Here is a 19942-nt window from a genome sequence, read left to right as displayed (position 1 = left end):
CTGCCTGACACTTAAACCAATACTCGATGTTAAATTTCTCTTCTTCAGAAACTTTCCTTGGCATTACCAGTCTACATTTTATATCCTCTTTACTTCGACCATCAGTTTGCTCCCCAAATAACAAAATTCCTCTACTACTTTAAGTGTCATTTCCTGACCTAATTCCTCAGCGTCACCCGACTTGATTCGACTGCATTCCATTATCCTCGTTTTGCTTTTGTTGATTTTCATCTTCTATCCTCCTTTCAAGACACTCCATTCCGTTCAGCTGCTCTTCCAGGTCCTTTGCTGACAATTAAAATGTCATCGGCGAACCTCAAAGTTTTTTATTCCTTCTTCATGGATTTTAATGCCTACTCCGAACTTTTCCTAATACTACATACATCTTTGAAAGTTTATCTTATCAGTGAACTATATTGTTACGCAGTTCTAATGCCTCCGAAGTAACAATATGTATTCCAAATTCTCAAATATGGTTACAAATTACGACAGGAACAGCAAAGAAAATTTTGTATATTTTAATACGTTTATTGCTCTGCAACAACGGAATGTTGTAAATGGTAATTTCGCTCAGTAAGACAACATACAAGACTCACTGAACATGTCGAAACTTTTGCGAATGATATGTGGCAAATCACTGTACGGTTCTTTTATTAAAATGTCGAGGGAAGGAGACATCAAAATTGGCCAGAGACTCAGACGATCTCTCCAGACGAGCCATCAGCCGCTGGAGGCACAGCAACTTCTTCTGGATGCTCAGCAACTCCTTGAGGCTACGGATTTTTTTGTTGCGTGGGCGCCGGGTCTCCCACTGGGCAAGCTTCTGCAGCAACATCACGTCCGAACTGCACAGCTCTGCCCAACGTCTGCTCACACGACTCGCGGCCCACAGCGACTCTTTTTCCAGCTGCCTGCAGCACAAATGACACGACTTTAGCCACTGTAGCACTTTAAATTGAACAACATCGAAGAAATGAAAGATATCTAAGGTGTAACCCATGCCCGATTGCTTAAAATTCGATGGCGTGCGCGCTTTCGCTTGTGCACAAAGATATATCTGCTGTACAGATAGAATGCAATGACACCCCCAGACCTATTTGTGATGCAGCACCTTTGATATTTTAATTGGTTGCCAAATATGTGAGTGGCTCTAAGACGTCTAACAGAACACAGTACGTTCTCCTCCATGGTGAGTGTTCATCGGAAGTGAGGGTATCATCTGGAGTGCCCCAGGGCAGTGTGGTAGGTTCGCTGTTTTCTATCTACATGAATGATCTTTTGGATAGGGTGGATAGCAATGTGCGGCTGTTTGCTGATGATGCTATGGTGTACAGGAAGGTGTCGTCTGAGTGACTGTAGGAGGATACAAGATGACTGACAGGATTTGTGATTGGTGTAAGGAGTGGCAGCTAACTCGAAGTATAGATAAATGTAAATTAATGCAGATGAATAGGAAAAAGAATCCCTTAATGTTTGAATACCCCATTAGTAGCGTAGCGCTGGCTACAGTCACGTCGTAACAATGCAGAGCGATATGAAGTGGGACTAGGATGTAATGGCAGTTGTGGGGAAGGCGGACAGTCGTCTTCGGTTCATTGGTAGAATTTTGGGAAGATGTGGTTCATCTGTAAAGGAGACCGCTTATAAAACACTAATATGACCTATTCTTGAGTACTGCTCGAACGTTTGGGATCGCTATCACGTAGGATTGAGGGAGGCCATAGAAGCAATTCAGAGGCGGGCTGCTAGATTTGTTACTGGTAGGTCTGATCACGCGATTTTTACGGAAATGCTTCAGGAACTCTGGTGGCAGTCTATAGAGGAAAGGAGACGTTCTTTTCGCGAATCGCTACTGAAGAAATTTAGGGAAACAGCATAAGAGGCTGACCGCAGTACAATTTTACTTCCGCCAACTTACATTTCGCTGAAAGACAACAAAGATAAGAGATTAGGGCTCGTACAGAGGCATATAGGCAGTCAATTTTCCGTCGTTCTGTTTGGGAGTAGAACAGGGAGAGAAGATGCTAGTTGTACGAGGTACCCTCCGCCACGCACCGTATGGTGGATTGCTGAAATGTATGCGGGTGTTCAGGAGCTTACGGGTTTTTCCACTGTCTCTTTAATTGCGACTAAAAACCTTGATTCATCCACTGTTTATTGCATTTGTCCCAGCTTAAAGGTTCTAAACACACTAAACTGTCCAACTGGTGGCCAAACGCACGTATCTGTAGGTTTTTGCCTCACGTTACTCACGGATTTTAGGTTCAGTGTCATTTACTGTCTAATTCCTGCCGCTCTGCGTTATCAGTAATGCCCACAAAGACAGAAGTCTACAGTTCAAGATGGTTTTAATGTTTTTCATCCTTGTTACTGAATTAGATTGGCTGCCGTGTTCACATAAAACCGAAAAATCTAAATCATTCGCACTGCACTGTCACTAACGTCCCCATTCAATTTCACTTCCTGTTCTTTTCTACCTACGATCTTCACTCCCTCCACTTCCACATCCCCGAAGATATTCTTGCTAACTCTCCAAGGGCTGGTGTTGCGATGTGAAGGACGCTTGCAACTGATTAACATTTTTAACGTCAAATCCAAATTCGTGAAGTTCAGCCACCCAGTACTACGAGGGTTGGAACTTTAATAGTGGCAACTATTTATTTACAGCTCGAACATACGAGATACGTGTTTCAAAGTTTTACTGATCTTCAAAGTAGTCACCATCATTGTGTACAACCCCTTGCCAGTGATGTGGAAGTCTTAGGATACTCTTAGCAGTGCCAGTTGTGACAGTTCGAGCGGCGCAGTGTATTTTGCGGCGAATTTGTAGCAGGTCTAAAGCGAATGCCGTGAAGTGTTTCCTACAGTTTAGAAATCGAGTTGAACTCATGAGGGCTTACGTCAGGGGAGTGCAGTAGGTGGTATAGCACTTTGCAGAACGATCAGTCAGATCAGTAACAGCTTGCACTGTACGTGTTTGAGAATTTTCCTGCAAAGTGATGGTCAGGTCCTGCAGAAAGTGTCGTCGCTTCTGTCTCTAAGCTGGTAGTAGGCTGTGTTCCAAAAATGAACAGCATAGAGATGTAAGTGATGACACTTTCTCCATGACCTGACCATTTTGCAGGACAATGCTCAGGCACGGACAGTGCAAGCTGCTACTGATTTGTTTGACTGATGGGGCTGCCAAGTGCAATACCACCTACTACACTCCCCTGACTTAAGCCCTCATGAGTTCAACTCCATTTCTAAACTGAAGGAAACTTCACGGCATTCGCTTCAGAACTGCTACAAATTCGTCGCAAAATACACTGCGCCGCTCGAACTGTCAACGCAACTGGCATTGCTGAGAGTATCCTACGACTTCCACATAGCTGGCAACGGGTTATACACAATGCTGGTGACTACTCTGAAGGTCAGTAAAACTTTGAAACACTTATCTATTTTGAACGAGCTTTAAATAGTTGGCACTACTGACGTTCCAAACCTCGTATGATCCCACTATGACAAACTGACCTTTTTATGGAGAATCTGCTACTGAATGTTCGATGTAGTGACACTGAGTTACCAACCAACAGACTTGCTACACACACTATCGAGTTATATCTTAGGAGGAGGTCCTGTAACTGAGCACCAATGTCGAGTTACAGACTAGACCACAATGCTTTTGGCTCTTCTACTACTACTACTACTACTACTACTACTACTACTACTACTAATAATAATAATAATAATAATAATAATAATAAAACAAGATTAAGTATTACGCTCTGTGCTACAACGAGGCGAGAGGAACGTTTGAATACTAACTCATTTTTACAAGTAAGTGACTATACTCTATACAGTGTTACTTGTACATTCGACCTCAAGCTTCATATTCTCTTATCCCTTGGGATGGTTTGACTAACTGCGCTTCTCAGCCATAGTTCCTTCGAACTTCAGTCTTTGGTATCAGATCTTCACGAGTAATCATCGCCACTGGAACGGCGAAAAACAGAATACCTCTCCACTAGCACCATACAACAAATGTTTCCACTCCACTACACAGAAATCACGTGGATGACAAGCGTCCAAACGTTTTCTTGTTTTAACTAAAATTTACAGCCGGCGCCCATGTAATCCGAGTAAGACTAGGGGAAAACACCACGTAATTTGGATTTTTCCCTGATTTCGTGGTTGGTCGTATCATTCATGATACCTTCTAGAAAACATTTCGAAAATAGAACCAGAACACAGTGTACAACCTCTCAGTTAAATAACAGCTAATATACAAACACATTGTACGTGTTGCCTATTAACATGCAGTGACAAAATATTGCATAAATATAAAACTTTTACTGACATACATGGTTATTTGTCACCAAACCATAACTACACAGCTTTGTGAACCCCGTATGGTAGTCAACTTTCTTTTCATCTCCAAAAATCGCTTGTTCACTTTAGCATACTTTCTATAGACAACTTTCAAACTACAAAAAATTTTGCAGGTAGCCGGCTTCACAAGATGTGCCACGGAAGGCGAACGGGGGAAATGCAACAAAGCCTAAAATCTTATGTCTTGATTCACTACCTACTTGCCCAGCTTATGAAATGAAGTTCTTTACAGGTGGTATCCCTTTACATCTTAGAACTGCAGGAACTTCGTTCTTTAAGCATAATAGGGGAAATTCTCTTGGGCTATTATTTCTTTTTGGGGCTGCAAACGAAATATTAGTTTCTGATTACCTAGCAATGACGAGGCTACACACTTCATGTAGTCCACCTGGAGTAATCTGAACACACATGAATCCCTGCGCACGCCATCCTTGCTGCAATTTCGCACTTCTGAACATGTGATTTCCAACCAATTACAGTTATTCAGATACGTCAACATTGGACAAATTTGCAATGCAGCTTATCGCACGACGGGACTAACAATACTGATATTTAGCTGTGTGTCTAACGAACTGAACTTTCATTATATATAGAGCATAATTACTTTTCAGCATTCGGTTTTAGTTCCTCCATTTTATTATTAGGCTAAATGGTAATTCAAGGAAGGAGACATTACGACTAAAGGGCAGTCAATGGTGTCTACGGCTGTTCCATTGCATGCTGCTGCTCGCAAGCCGCTATCGTAGCCAACCAGGTTGTAGTGTATGGCAGCCGATGAGAATCGCTAAATTAATACTTTCGGTGGAAAATACGAATTCAGTACTTTTTATTGAAGTGGATATTATGGATTTTGAGTTTGTTACTGATTTTCCTATTTGTTTCATTTTACGTTTGTCGGAAAATTACAGGATTTCTTTGGATGTTAGGTATTCCAACGCAGCTGCCTTAATTTCCAGAAAGATTTAAGATTGTGTGCTGGTGAAGATTTAATTGCGGAACAAGCCTCTTAAGAAATTTTCTGCCAGTTAATACTGAGGAAAAGGAGTGACTATTCGGTGGTGCTACAAGGTGGAGTAAAATGCTTTAGATGCAGTATTAGATAAATTGGCTTGCAAAAAGCGGGCTCACTGGCGAAAATATTGCAGTGAATTTTGTGTTCCGGCTTGCATAAGGAATTTAAGAAATTTACGGAAGCTGCAAAGTTTATAGTCCTCACGTTTTCTTTTGGTTTGGTTTTTTTTTCTGGTTATTACTTCAATTATAGTAACTGACAAAATTCTCTTAATATTCAAATTTATGGCAAGTATGTCGCGATTTCCGAGGTTGTGGTTAGGTTGGAATCTAGTAACAAGATTTAAGAACTTAATTTAAAAAGCATAGTAATTTAAGAAAGAGCAATGTAACATCCAACACTTCAATTTTGTCACACGGACCTAGCAGCAGCACGCAACGGAAGAGCCGCGCACAGAAGGGCATATTTACAAATTTTCCCATAGAAATCGATTTGACCATCACCGAACACCGTTACCGCAAATCGTAGCATTCAGAAAAATGAAACAGGTAGATACAAAGATCATTCCTCGATTTAAACGATATACCATCTGATGCCAGAGTTATAATCAATTTTTTGTGCCTAATTGATAACCGAACCACATAGCGTCATAGTTGCAATATTTATCAAACAGAACTCGTGCAGTAATCATCAGCGATAAAAATGATATCCATAAAAACCGACCAGTATCTGGTGTTTGCTTGATCCCAAAACAAATTTAATCCCAGTAGGGAGGCTACGAACCCATCCGCACCACCACACACACATTCAATACTGCGAATTCATCGCAGTTACTCAATATAATTTATTAACTAACGGGACACCAGAGACGTTGGTAATTTTGATTCAATTTAAAACATGTTGTTTAACATTTAATAAACTAAATCCCTTTTAACTTACAAACGTTGATGAAAACAGGTATCAAAAAGACAAGTCAAGGTCAGCGCTAGCGGCACTATGTTTCTCTACCGCTCATAGGCTAGCAAAGCCGTAGTTTCAGCTTGCCAAGGGGATGATACGTTCACATAACTAATGACAGTTGAGAAAAGTATTTCCAGCGCCGAAACTAAAACTATACTCTTGCTGGGTGTTTGCAGTTTTGTTCGTATATTTCTTCCGATGTCGATTCCATTACATGGAACATTCCACTGCATTGTAGTATGCTGGTGCATATCACATGGATTAATGACTACACACCGTAAATTTAGTAGCTGTGACGGCTCAATGACAGCTATATTGCTATCGGTGTAGGGTGGAAGTGCAGCAAAACCCATCACTTTTCTAGGTGTTCCATTCATAACGGGTCTTGGAGTCTTGGAAGAAAACAAAATTCGCACCATTATGTAGTTCAGGTACTTGTGGGTGGCAGGAATTCCGTAGTGACGTCTGCGTTGAAGTGTGCGCCTCAGACAAAATTAAACTCTGGAGGAGTCACTGTAGTGTGTGACGAGTCAGGTAGAAGCAGAGTAGACAAGAAAACGTAGATTGGTGTTCAGAGCCACGCAAACAGGCTCTTAAAATTTCTTCGTGTTGCACCTCAACGACCGAATGCTGCTCTGCTGGATCTTAGTAAAGAGAACATTTTGCCAAGCATAATTAGTTTTCCTACCTATACGTGCCTGAGATCCGAGGGTTATCAACATGTCACTGAACTTATAATGGTGCATGCAGTAAGTGCTCATACCAGTTTTATACAGGGTAGATGGGATGCCATTGAATAACTGCTGCATGGTACAAGACAGAGCAAAATATTTGATCTCAAAACAACCGCGGAGAAAGAACTGAAGTGATTGTTTTTCAAGAGGCCCTGGTTGACAATATTTCTTCGATTTCTTTTTTTTTTTTTGTTTCATCTGAAGTTCTTGTCTCTACACAGAGGATCAATTAAAAACTAAATATTAACCTTCACAAATTATTACTCGATTTCATCACTAATTTCGAAGTTGTTAAGTCACAATGTGATAGTTACAATCGCAAATAATGTCATTTTTCCGAATATGTCTCGAATAAACGAGACTGTACGGTTGAGGTCTAACAGCAAAGATTAATTTTGATTGTCAAAATATTTGCCCATTTCACAGAATATGTTACGTTTCCTGGTGTGGTTTATTGACAAAATGTCTTAGTATGCCTTCGACTCTTGCTTCAGTGTACGTCGTCCTACTGCTCTCACTGGTTGTGAGAAACCAGTAGTTAACATCCTCTTTTGATCCCAATCGTACCTCACATCGAGCGCTAACACTGCCGCAGGGAACACTTGCCACTAGCCCATTAACCAGAATAAATACTCTGGTGTGCTGCCTGATTCTTTACCACACTGGTGAGCACAGCTACCGTAGAATTTCACGGACCATATGTACTACCAAATTATTACTTCCGGTTAATATACCTTGTAACCTTTAATTTTCTTAATATTTTAACGTACAAAAAAAAAAAAAATCACCATATCCTCGCAGGTAGTCCGGTTGTTACGTCACTGAATTTTTTAATGTTAATTTCATCGCGGAAACAGTGTATTAACATTGGCAGTTTTACACTGCCATGTCATATCACATCCACCGCCTTTACGGCGTCACAAGCGCATGTTCTGTCTCCCGGCATGCGAAGATTTGTTTATAGTCACAGAACAGAATGTACGAATTACGAATTAGGAACTAGTTTAATGACTGAGCGCGTTTGAGCACCATACAAATAAACAAAAATTTTCATATCAGTAAGGGGAATTCAAATGCACACTCTGCAACCTTACATACACACTACGTGTCATTGATTCATACGCTGTCCATGGGGAGGACATTTCCATGTCAAGCTTTGTCCGCAAAATGCTAGAATGAACGCAACCTCATCTACATCTAATATGGAATACACTATGTAAGTGATAAGGACCAGACTTTCCTACATCCGCTTTATAACCATTAACAAATGGCAAGTGGAAGTTCGAGATGTATTCTCCAACTCTTATCAGCTATGACATATGTAAAAGAAATTAAAGCTTCTGGGGCCAGGGACCGCAAACTACCGTGTAGATTCTGTTCCTTAATAGGTAGGAAATATTTACAACACACCGCCAGTTATACCGCCACGTAATCACTTTTACATTCGTAAAACATAAAGGTCACCTGAAAATTAATATTCCAATCTCCGGTGGAAGGTTGCCCACAATATCAAACTTGGACACGGACCCCATTACTACGACAGACGCAGACTGCGTGCCAAGACAAGGCAGCGACCTCTGCCGCTTAAACGCGCTCCCTCTGTGACGACACAGGACCATTGCGTTGCAGTGCCACCTACTGCAAACAAAATGAACGGGATATTGTGACGCCACATATAACACAAAATCAAACAACGAAACAAGACTTTCGCTGTTGTACGTTACACAATGCTTCCGTACGAATTTTTCGACTTTCTAGTGTTCTGAAAACACCAACACACACAACTCAGGTCCATCTCTTTTGTTTGCTTGTGTAACTTATGCAACGGAAGGATATTTCATACCTTTTTGGGTACATGGCTTCCTGTGACTACGTAATTCCATACGGCAATATGTTGTTGTTGTTGTGGTCTTCAGTCCAGAGACTGGTTTGATGTAGCTCACCATGCTACTCTATCCTGTGCAAGCTGCTTCATCTTCCAGTACCTACTGCAACTTACATCCTTCTGAATCTGTTTAGTGTATTCATCTCTTGGTCTCCCACTACGATTTTTACCCTCCACGATGGCATCCAATGCTAAATTTGTGATCCCTTGATGCCTCAGAATACGTCCTACCAACCGATCCCTTCTTCTCGTCAAGTTGTGCCACAAATTTATCTTGTCCCCAATTCTATTCAGTACCTCCTCATTAGTTATATGATCTACCCAACTAATCTTCAGCATTCTTCTGTAGCACCACATTTCGAAAGCTTCTATTCTCTTCTTGTCTAAACTATTTATCGTCCACATTTCACTCCCATACATAGCTACACTCCATACAAATACATTCAGAAACGACTTCCTGACACTTAAATCTATACTCGATGTTAACAAATTCCTCTTATTCAGTAACGCTTTCCTTGCCATTGCCAGTCTACATTTTATATCCTCTCTACTTCGACCATCTTCAGTTATTTTGTCCCCAAATAACAAAACTCCTTTACTACTTTAAGCGTCTCTTTTGCTAATATAATTGCCTCAGCCTCACACGATTTAATTCGACTACATTCCATTATCCTCGTTTTCCTTTTGTTGAGGTTCATCTTATATCCTCCTTTCAAGACACTGTCCATTTCGTACAGTTGCTCTTCCAGGTCCTTTGCTGTCCCTCACAGAATTATGTCATCGGCGAACCTCAAAGTTTTTATTTCTTCTCCATGGATTTTAATTCCTAGTCCAAATTTTTCTTTTGTTTCCTTTACTGCTTGCTCAATATACAGATCGAATAACATCGGGGATAGTTTACAACCCTGTCTCACTCCCTTCCCAACCACAGTTTTCCCTTTCGCGCCCCTCGACTCTTGTAACTGCCATCTGGTTTCTGTACAAATTGTAAACAGCCTTTCGCTCCCTGTATTTTACCCCTGACACCTTGAGAATTTGAAAGAGAGTATTCCAGTCAACATTGCCAAAAGCTTTCTCTAAGTCTACAAGTGCTAGAAACGTAGGTTTGCCTTTCCTCAATCTATTTTCTAAGATAAGTTCAGATGGTTCGAATGGCTCTGACCGCTATGCGACTTAACTTCTGAGGTCATCAGTCGCCTAGAACTTAGAACTAATTAAACCAAACTAACCTAAGGACATCACACACATCCATGCCCGAGGCAGGATTCGAACCTGCGACCGTAGCGGTCGCCTAAGATAAGTCATAGGGTCAGTACTGCCTCGCGTGTTCCAACATTTCTATAGAATAAAAATTGATCTTCCCCGAGGTCGGCTTCTACCAGTTTTTCCATTCGTCTGTAAAGAATTCGTGTTAGTATGTTGCAGCCATGGCTTATTAAACTGATAGTTCGGTAATTTTCACATCTGTCAACACATGACTTCTTTGGGATTGGAATTATTATATTCTTCGTGAAGTCTGACGGTATTTCGTCTGTCTCATACATCTTTCTCACCAGATGGTACAGTTTTGTTAGGCTTGGCTCTCCCAAGGCTGTCAGTAGTTCTAATGGAATGTAGTCTACTCTCGGGGCCCTGTTTCGACTTAGGTCTTTCAGTGCTCTGTCAAACTCTTCACGCAGTATCATATCTCTTATTTCATCTTCATCTACATTCTCTTCCATTTCTATAATATTGTCCTCAAGAACATCGCCCTTGTATTGACTCCCTATATACTCCTTACACCTTTCTGCTTTCCCTTCTTTGCTTAGAACTGGGTTCCCATCGGAGCTCTTGATATTCATACTAGTGGATCTCTCATCTCCAAAGGTCTCTTTAATTTTCCTGTTGGCAGTATCTATCTTAACCGTAGTGATATGTGCCTCTACATCATTACATTTGTCCTCTAGCCATCCCTGCTTAGCCATTTTACACTTCCTGTCGATCTCATTTTTGAGACGTCTATATTCCTTTTTGCCTGTTTCATTTACTGCATTTTTATATTTTCTCCTTTCATCAATTAAATTCAGTACCTCTTCTGTTACCCAAGTTTTCCTTTTAGCCCTCGTCTTTTTACCTACTTGTTCCTCTGCTGCCTTCACTATTTCATCTCTCAAAGCTACCCATTCTTCTTCTACTGTATTTCTTTCCCCCATTCTTGTCAATCGTTCCATAAAACTCTCCCTGAAACTCTGGTTTTGTCAGTTTACTCACGTCCCATCTCCTTAAATTCCCAACTCTTTGCAGTATCTTCGGTTTTAATCTAAAGTTCATAAACAACAGATTGTGGTCAGAGTCCACATCTGCCCCTGGAAAAGTCTTACCATTTAAAACCTGTTTCCTAAATCTAGCTATATTATATAATCTGCCTGTAACTTTCCAGTATCTTCCGGCTTCTTCCGTGTATACAATCCTGTTTCATGAACCAAGTGTTAGTTACGATTAAGTTATGGTCTGTGCAAAATTCTACCAGGCGGCTTCATCTTTCATTCCTTACCCCCGTTCCATATTCACCTACTACGTTTACTTCTCTTCCTTTTCTTACTGTCGAATTCCAGTCACCCATGACTATTAAATTTTCGTCTCCCTTGACTATCTGAATAATTTCTTTTATCTCATCATACATGTTTTCAATCTCTTAGTCATCTGCGGAGCTAGTTGGCAAATGAACTTGTACTACTGTGGTAGGCGTGGGCTTCGCATCTATCTAGGCCACAATAATGCGTTCACTATGCTGTTTGTAGTAGCTTACCCGCATTCCTAGTTTTTTAATTCATTATTAAACCTACTCCTGCATTACCACTATTTGATTTTGTATTTTAACCCTGCATTCACCTGACCAGAAGTCGTGTCCCTCCTGCCACCGAAATTCACTAGTTCCCACTATATCTAACTTTAACCTATCCATTTCCCTTTTTAAATTCTCTAACCTACCTGCCCGATTAAGTGATCTGACATTGCACGCTCCGACCCGTAGAACGCCAGTTTTCTTTCTCCTGATAACGGCGTCCTCCTGAATAGTCCCCGACCGGAGATTCGAATGGGGGACTATTTTACCTTCGGAATATTTTATTCAAGAGGACGCCATTATCATTTAACCATACAGTAAAGCTGCATGTCCACGGGAAAAATTTTGGCTGTGGTTTCCCCTTGCTTTCAGCCGTTCGCAGTACCAGCACAGCATGGCTGTTTTGGTTAGTGTTACAAGGCCAGATCAGTCAGTCATCCTGACTGTCGCCCCTGCAACTATTGAAAAGGCTGCTGCACCTCCTTAGGAACCACAAGTTTGTCTGGCTTCTCAACAGATACCCTTCTGCTGTGATTGCACCTACGGTACGCTATATACGTATATCGCTGAGGCACGCAAGCCTCCCTACCAACGGCAAGGTCCATGGTTCATGGAGGGGGGGGGGCGACAATAAGTAAGATTTATTACTTCGTTTCCTTCATGCAGTACGTGACCTACAGCTCATTTACCACGAATAGCTCATTTTCTACATTCTAAACTTTCTTAATCGTAGTTGTGGTACCTATATTCGGTCTCTAGACTAATATTTAAAACCCGTTGTGCAACATGTTTGTAAATGTAAAGATTTCTTACTACATCTGTTTTTTGGTTGAAGTGGGGGAGGGTATTACTACATCTGTACAACGGATATCGTTCACAGATGAATGAACGAATAAATAAGTAAAGAAATAAATAAATAAAAATCACATGCTCTAAAACAAATGTTAATTTATCGCATGTGGGTATCTGCTACAATTACTTTCCACGATTTGCTATCACAAGAATATCGTAGGTGTCACAGTTCATTCCATCAACTTACAGAATTCTCGGAAATTTCATGTTACCGAAGGTGTTTGAATAACGCAATTTCCTTATTCTCTGTAACCAACAGAAGTTGGTATAGACAATGGTGGTTTACGTCATGCAGAATCTTCAATGCAGTAACTGTGTAAGGTCCTTGCTGATGAATAATGGAGATTTTATACAGTTGTCACTGACGTAAGATGCCACAGAGGGCGGACAGAAAAGAATTCCGTGCATGGATATGACCTTGCTGAGTTGCAGGTATTAGCAGAGTACTGTGTATTCCAAGCTTCATACACCTTCTGTCTAAGCAGCTCATAAATGTCGTTCAGTTAACCTCGGTGCACGATGCTGCAGAAGCGAAATGTTTTTAATAATTTGTGAGAGTATTATTTTTCCGTAAGGAAAGTCCTTCATCTCAATACATAGAAACTGGTAAAGATTTTGATTTCACTTACCGGGCATCTCTTACTCCGTGCGAACAAACTGGTTGAAATTTTTATTTCCTGTTCATCATTAAACACGTAAAATAAGCTAAAATCAGTTTGAAACATTGTATGCATTTTGGGAAACTACAAACTGGTGTTCATAAATTTCGTGCGCAGTGGGAAATCCAATGATTTCTGTATTCTAGTTAATGAACAAAACAGACATTTCATCATTTGGACTGGTGGGTTACTTCTGCAATTAGTTACCGTTTTCGTACAAATGAATGCAAATAATACATGTTAGACTGTCGCAAGACTGGGTGTATTATGCTTCTACTGACAAAATCATTCTAGCTGTTAATACACACGCATACAAACCTCTTCAATAACTTGGGTGATTTAATGTATATTGTACGGTTACATTTTAACTATGATCATCTGAGGTGTAGCGGATGGTGCAGACGTTTTGGCTTAACTAAATATTCATAGTACTGATTACCTTTCATTTCTGTGTGAAATGCAGTGGTAATACAGTTAAGTTATGATCATCATTCCACAAACATACAAGTTGTACATATAGTGCACATACTGGGCTTTCTTGTTCCAAGTCATGGTCACAAATTCAAACAAAATATTGAAAATTACATTAAAAAGGTAGCAAGAATTATTTGCCTTCTTTGTCTAAAGTGTACTACAAACAAAGGAGATTTTTTTGTCAGGAACTGTTCACATTATTGGTAAATCAGTATCCTTACAAAATGGCGCTGCCGGCCGCGGTGGTCCAGCGGTTCAGGCGCTCGGTCCGGAACCGCGCGACTGCTACGGTCGCAGGTTCGAATCCTGCCTCGGGCATGGATGTGTGTGATGTCCTTAGGTTAGTTAGGTTTAAGTAGTTCTAAGTTCTAGGGGACTGATGACCACAGATGTTAAGTCCCATAGTGCTCAGAGCCATTTAAAATGGTGCTACTTCCCCTTTCATCATGTTTGGGCAGCAACATTTTCAACTAAATGTTAAGAAACATTATGAGCTTTAAATGCGCTAAATATATGGTTGTACAGTGCGTTAGCAATATATGCTAAATAAATAAACTATACCAGACGTTTTCCCGAGGACCACACAACACGTGAAGTTCCATAATGAAGATGATGAATCGTCAAGAGTAGAAGTCTAGCAATTAATAAAGAGCGCAATCTCGCTAAAACCATAACATATACATTAATATAGTTTCCGTTAACAGGAGAGGGTAAGAGATTATCTTATACAAAAAAGTTGTGAATTATCGCAGCCTCACCAACAGCTGCTGTGACTGACATAGTTCACTCACGTCTGGTCTTTCTGTAGTTGTGGAAGCAGGTTCATAACAACCACGCTAACTGTGCGTTAGTTCTACGGTAGCACGTCAACAATTAACGGTGGCCGGCCTCTGTGGCCTAGAGGTTCTAGGCGCTTCAGTCTGGAACCGCGCCACCGCTACGGTCGCAGGTTTGAATCCTGCCTCGGGCATGGATGTGTGTGAAATCCTTAGGTTAGTTAGGTATAAGTAGTTCTAAGTTCTAGGGGACTGATGACCTCAGATGTTAAGTCCCATAGTGCTCAGAGCTATTTTTTAATTAACGGTGAACCTTATGATTAGGAAAGAGCTGTCCAATGATCTCAGGTCGTCACCGTCTTTTCCACGGTGCATGTGTTCATTTGCACCGCCTAGTTGCAACAATTCGAAGTACCATTCTGCTTTATCCATGACCTTCGCGGTAGAATGATCATAAAACATCCGTCCATGATGTAGCTGCAGTTTTGTGATTTGCATCACATGGAATTAGCTTCATAGTATCTACAACGCTAGCACGGTAAACTTGGTCGCACTACCGCTATCTGCCCCTATTAGCGGCCGGCCAGAGTGGCCGTGCGGTTCTAGGCGCTGCAGTCTGGAGCCGAGCGACCGCTACGGTCACAGGTTCGAATCCTGCCTCGGGGATGGATGTGTGTGATGTCCTTAGGTTAGTTAGGTTTAAGTAGATCTAAGTTTTAGGGGACTGATGACCTCTGAAGTTAAGTCCCATAGTGCTCAGAGCCATTTGAACCAACGCTACTAGCGCGCTCGCAATTCGTGATTGCTCATAGCTCATTACTTGCGTTCTTCATTCCAAATTCTCAAAGACTTCTCTGAATTTTCGATCAGTGCTCTCTCTAGAAACTGGACAAGTGATCATTATTCCTGAAGTGTTTCCGTATCTTTCCATATAAATCTGGCTTGACCTATGGCGAGTCTGCTGATCGCCATTTAATTAAGAATTGTGGGCTGGCAGAGTCCCACTCCCTCTTGAGATTGCCATGCGTTCCTTTGTTTCGTTGATAATATATTAGATTTAAATATCATTGTGTATCTGATACTGGTCTGTAGTCTTCCCTTTTTCCCTTTATTAACTAATTTATTTTTTTATCTCTACAACTGAATTGTAAGACGAGAGGTCCAGTGCTTATACGGAGATACGTGGTGAGGTGAATTTCATCTGACGATAGGGTAAACAGTGAAAGGCAGAGCGCCTTTATTTCTTGCAGTTCAATTCCGCCAAGTTCTAATCATCTGCAGGCTTGGCAATCATGACAGAATGGATGGTGATTTCATTAGCTGCCGACCTGCGACAGAGCCTAAATCCTGATTCACTCAAGTAGATTTCGAAACAAACCGCACTAACACGTCTTTATCTATACTTGGCTGAAGTGTTAACAGTGGTGGGAGTACAGCCAGTTTCCCACTAATTACTTCCAGTGCTGTAAAATACGGTATTGATTACATAGAACCGGCTAAGGTAACAGTATTTATTTTAAACTGTTGTGGTCAACTGAACAGTTGTTCACTCAGATGATAGGGCTCTCGCCAGGGAACAAAGAATTTGCTGCTTATAGCTGTTTCAAGTTCTAAATGTCTACATTCGAGCAAAAACGTCTCCTCTAGAACACAAACACAGAGTATTTTAACAGTGATTTTGCCTATACCATTTTTCTACTGTTCCTGTTTCGCGGCAAAAACCCTACCAAAACTTTACAACCATGCGGCTCCTTTCCTAATTCTATCACGATACTCCTTGCGACCCCCCCATGAACCATGGACCTTGCCGTTGGTAGGGAGGCTTGCGTGCCTCAGCGATACAGATAGCCGTACCATAGGTGCAACCACAACGGAGGGGTATCTGTTGAGAGGCCAGACAAACGTGTGGTTCCTGTAGAGGGACAGCAGCCTTTTCAGTAGTTGCAAGGGCAACAGTCTGGATGATTGACTGATCTGGCCTTGTAACAATAACCAAAACGGCCTTGCTGTGCTTGTACTGCGAACGGCTGAAAGCAAGGGGAAACTACGGCCGTAATTTTTCCCGAGGGCATGCAGCTTTACTGTATGATTGAATGATGATGGCGTCCTCTTGGGTAAAATATTCCGGAGGTAAAATAGTCCCCCATTTGGATCTCCGGGCGGGGACTGCTCAAGAGGATGTCGTTATCAGCAGAAAGAAAACAGGCGTTCTACGGATCGGAGCGTGGAATGACAGGTCCCTTAATCGGGCAGGTAGGTTAGAAAATTTAAAAAGGGAAATGGGTAGGTTAAAGTTAGATATAGTGGGAATTAGTGAATTAGTGAATTTCATTGGCAGGAGGAACAAGACTTCTGGTCAGGTGACTACAGGGTTATAAACACAAAATCAAATAGGGGTAATGCAGGAGTAGGTTTAATAATGAATAGGAAAATAGGAATGCGGGTAAGCTACTACAAACAGCATAGCGAACGCATTGTTGTGGCCAAGATAGATACGAAGCCGACACCTACTACAGTAGCACAAGTTTATATGCCAACTAGCTCTGCAGATGACGAAGAAATTGCAGAAATGTATGATCAAATAAAAGAAATTATTCAGATAGTAAAGGGTGATGAAAATTTAATAGTCATGGGTGACTGGAATTCAGCAGTAGGAAAAGGGAGAGAAGGAAACGTAGTAGCTGAATATGGATTGGGGCTAAGAAATGAAAGAGGAACCCACCTGGTACAATTTTGCACAGAGCACAACTTAATCATAGCTAATACTTGGTTTAAGAATCATGAAAGAATGTTGTACACATGGAAGAACCCTGGAGATAGTGAAAGGTATCAGATAGATTATATAATGGTAAGACAGAGATTTCGGAACCAGGTTTTAAATTGTAAGACATTTCCAGGGGCAGATGTGGACTCTGACCACAATCTATTGGTTATGACCTGTAGATTAAAACTGGAAAAACTGCAAAAAGGAGGGAACTTAAGGAGATATGACCTGGATAAACTGAAAGAACCAGAGGTTGTACAGAGTTTCAGGGAGAGCGTAAGCTAACAATTGACAGGAATGGGGGAAACAAATACAGTAGAAGAGGAATGGGTAGCTTTGAGGGATGAAGTAGTGAAGGCAGCAGATAATCAAGTAGGTAAAAAGACGAGGGCTAGTAGAAATCCTTGGGTAACAGAAGAAATATTGAATTTAATTGATGAAAGGAGAAAATATAAAAATGCAGTAAATGAAGCAGGCAGAAAGGAATACAAACGTCTCAAAAATGAGATCGACAGGAAGTGCAAAATGACTAAGCAGGGATGGCTAGAGGACAAATGTAAGGATGTAGAGGCTTATCTCACTAGGGGTAAGATAGATACCGCCTACAGGAAAATTAAAGAGACCTTGGGAGATAAGAGAATCACTTGTATGAACATCAAGAGCTCAGATGGAAACCCAGTTCTAAGCAAAGAAGGGAAAGCAGAAAGGTGGAAGGAGTATTTAGAGGGTCTATACAAGGGCGATGTACTTGAGGACAATATTATGGTAATGGAAGAGGATGTGGATGAAGATGAAATGGGAGATACGATACTGCGTGAGGAGTTTGACAGAGCACTGAAAGACCTGAGTCGAAACAAGGCCCCCGGAGTAGACAACATTCCATTGGAACTACTGACGGCCGTGGGAGAGCCAGTCCTGACAAAACTCTACCATCTGGTGAACAAGACGTATGAAACAGGCGAAATACCCGCAGACTTCAAGAAGAATACAATAATTCCAATCCCGAAGAAAACAGGTGTTCACAGATGTGAAAATTACCGAACAATCAGTTTAATAAGCCACAGCTGCAAAATACTAACACGAATTCTTTACAGACGAATGGAAAAACTAGTAGAAGCCGACCTCGGGGAAGATCAGTTTGGATTCCGTAGAAATGTTGGAACACGTGAAGCAAAACTGACCTTACGACTTATCTTAGAAGAAAGATTAAGGAAAGGCAAACCTACGTTTCTAGCATTTGTAAACTTAGAGAAAGCTTTTGACAATGTTGACTGGAATACTCTCTTTCAAATTCTAAAGATGGCAGGGGTAAAATACATGGAGCGAAAGGCTATTTACAATTTGTACAGAAACAAAATGGCAGTTACAAGAGTCGAGGGGCGCGAAAGGGAAGCAGTTGGTGGGAAGGGAGTGAGACAGGGTTGTAGCCTCTCACCGATGTTATTCAATCTGTATATTGAGCAAGCAGTAAAGGAAACAAAAGAAAAATTCGGGGTAGGTATTAAAATCCATGGAGAAGAAATAAAAACTTTAAGGTTCGCCGATGACATCGTAATTCTGTCAGAGATAGCAAAGGACTTGGAAGAGCAGTTGAATGGAATGGATAGTGTCTTGAAAGGAGGATATAAGATGAACATCAACAAAAGCGAAACAAGGATAATGGAATGTAGTCGAATGAAGTCGGGTGCTGCTGAGGGAATTCGATTAGGAAATGAAACACTTAAAGTAGTAAAGGAGTTTTGCTATTTGGGGAGCAAAATAACTGATGATGGTCGAAGTAGAGAGGATATAAAATGTAGACTGGCAATGGGAAGGAAAGCGTTTCTGAAGAAGAGAAATTTGTTGACATCGAGTATAGATTTAAGTGTCAGGAAGTCTTTTCTGAAAGTGTTTGTATGGAGTGTAGCCATGTATGGAAGTGAAACATGGACGATAAATAGTTTGGACAATAAGAGAATAGAAGCTTTCGAAATGTGGTGCTACAGAAGAATGTGAAGATTAGATGGATAGATCACATAACTAATGAGGAAGTATTGAATAGGTTTGGGGAGAAGAGAAGTTTGTGGCACAACTTGACCAGAAGAAGGGATCGGTTGGTAGGACATGTTCTGAGGCATCAAGGGATCGCCAATTTAGTATTGGAGGGCAGTGTGGAGGGTAAAAATCGTAGAGGGAGACCAAGAGATGAATACAATATGCAGATTCAGAAGGATGTAGGTTGCAGTAGGTACTGGGCGATGAAGAAGCTTGCACTGGATAGAGTAGCATGGAGAGCTGCATCAAACCAGTCTCAGGACTGAAGACCACAACTACAACAACTCCTTGCGAGATGTATCTCATATTTCAGAGGTCCTTTGCACCCCCTGAAAGAGGGATTCCACGTCCAAACCAGCTGCATCCAAGGCAGGCTGAAGGATGAGAAAGCATATGTACAAGGCTCGATTTACAAGAGCGATTTATTATCGCGCGTTCGTAGCGTTATTTGCTCGCACTTTCCATCAGTGCATGTGAAACAGTGGTGCCGCGCACACAACGGCAGAGACGCTGCGAACACTCGCTCGCCAACCACTGTTGCATGGCAGCAATCTCGCCGATCACAGTAAACAAGTAGCCGTTGTAGGTGAATGGGGC

The 19942-nt window shown here is 41.3% G+C and overlaps 1 protein-coding gene across 1 annotated transcript; it reads right to left on the bottom strand.

Moving 5' to 3' along the window:
* Positions 1-521: 521 nt before the first annotated feature.
* Positions 522-8700, bottom strand: LOC126299327 (uncharacterized). Its single transcript, XM_049991156.1, has 2 exons — positions 8542-8700; positions 522-911 (listed from the first exon to the last, which is right to left on the bottom strand). Exons 1-2 carry the CDS (start codon positions 8694-8696, stop codon positions 635-637), a joined length of 432 nt encoding a protein of 143 aa, XP_049847113.1. The 5' UTR covers positions 8697-8700; the 3' UTR covers positions 522-634.
* Between the last annotated feature and the right edge of the window lie 11242 nt (positions 8701-19942).

The sequence above is a fragment of the Schistocerca gregaria genome, chromosome X, assembly GCF_023897955.1.
Source record: "Schistocerca gregaria isolate iqSchGreg1 chromosome X, iqSchGreg1.2, whole genome shotgun sequence".
NCBI lineage: Eukaryota > Metazoa > Arthropoda > Insecta > Orthoptera > Acrididae > Schistocerca > Schistocerca gregaria.
The sequence above is the reverse complement of the archived record's forward strand: the minus strand, read 5'-3'. Positions and strand labels throughout refer to the sequence as shown.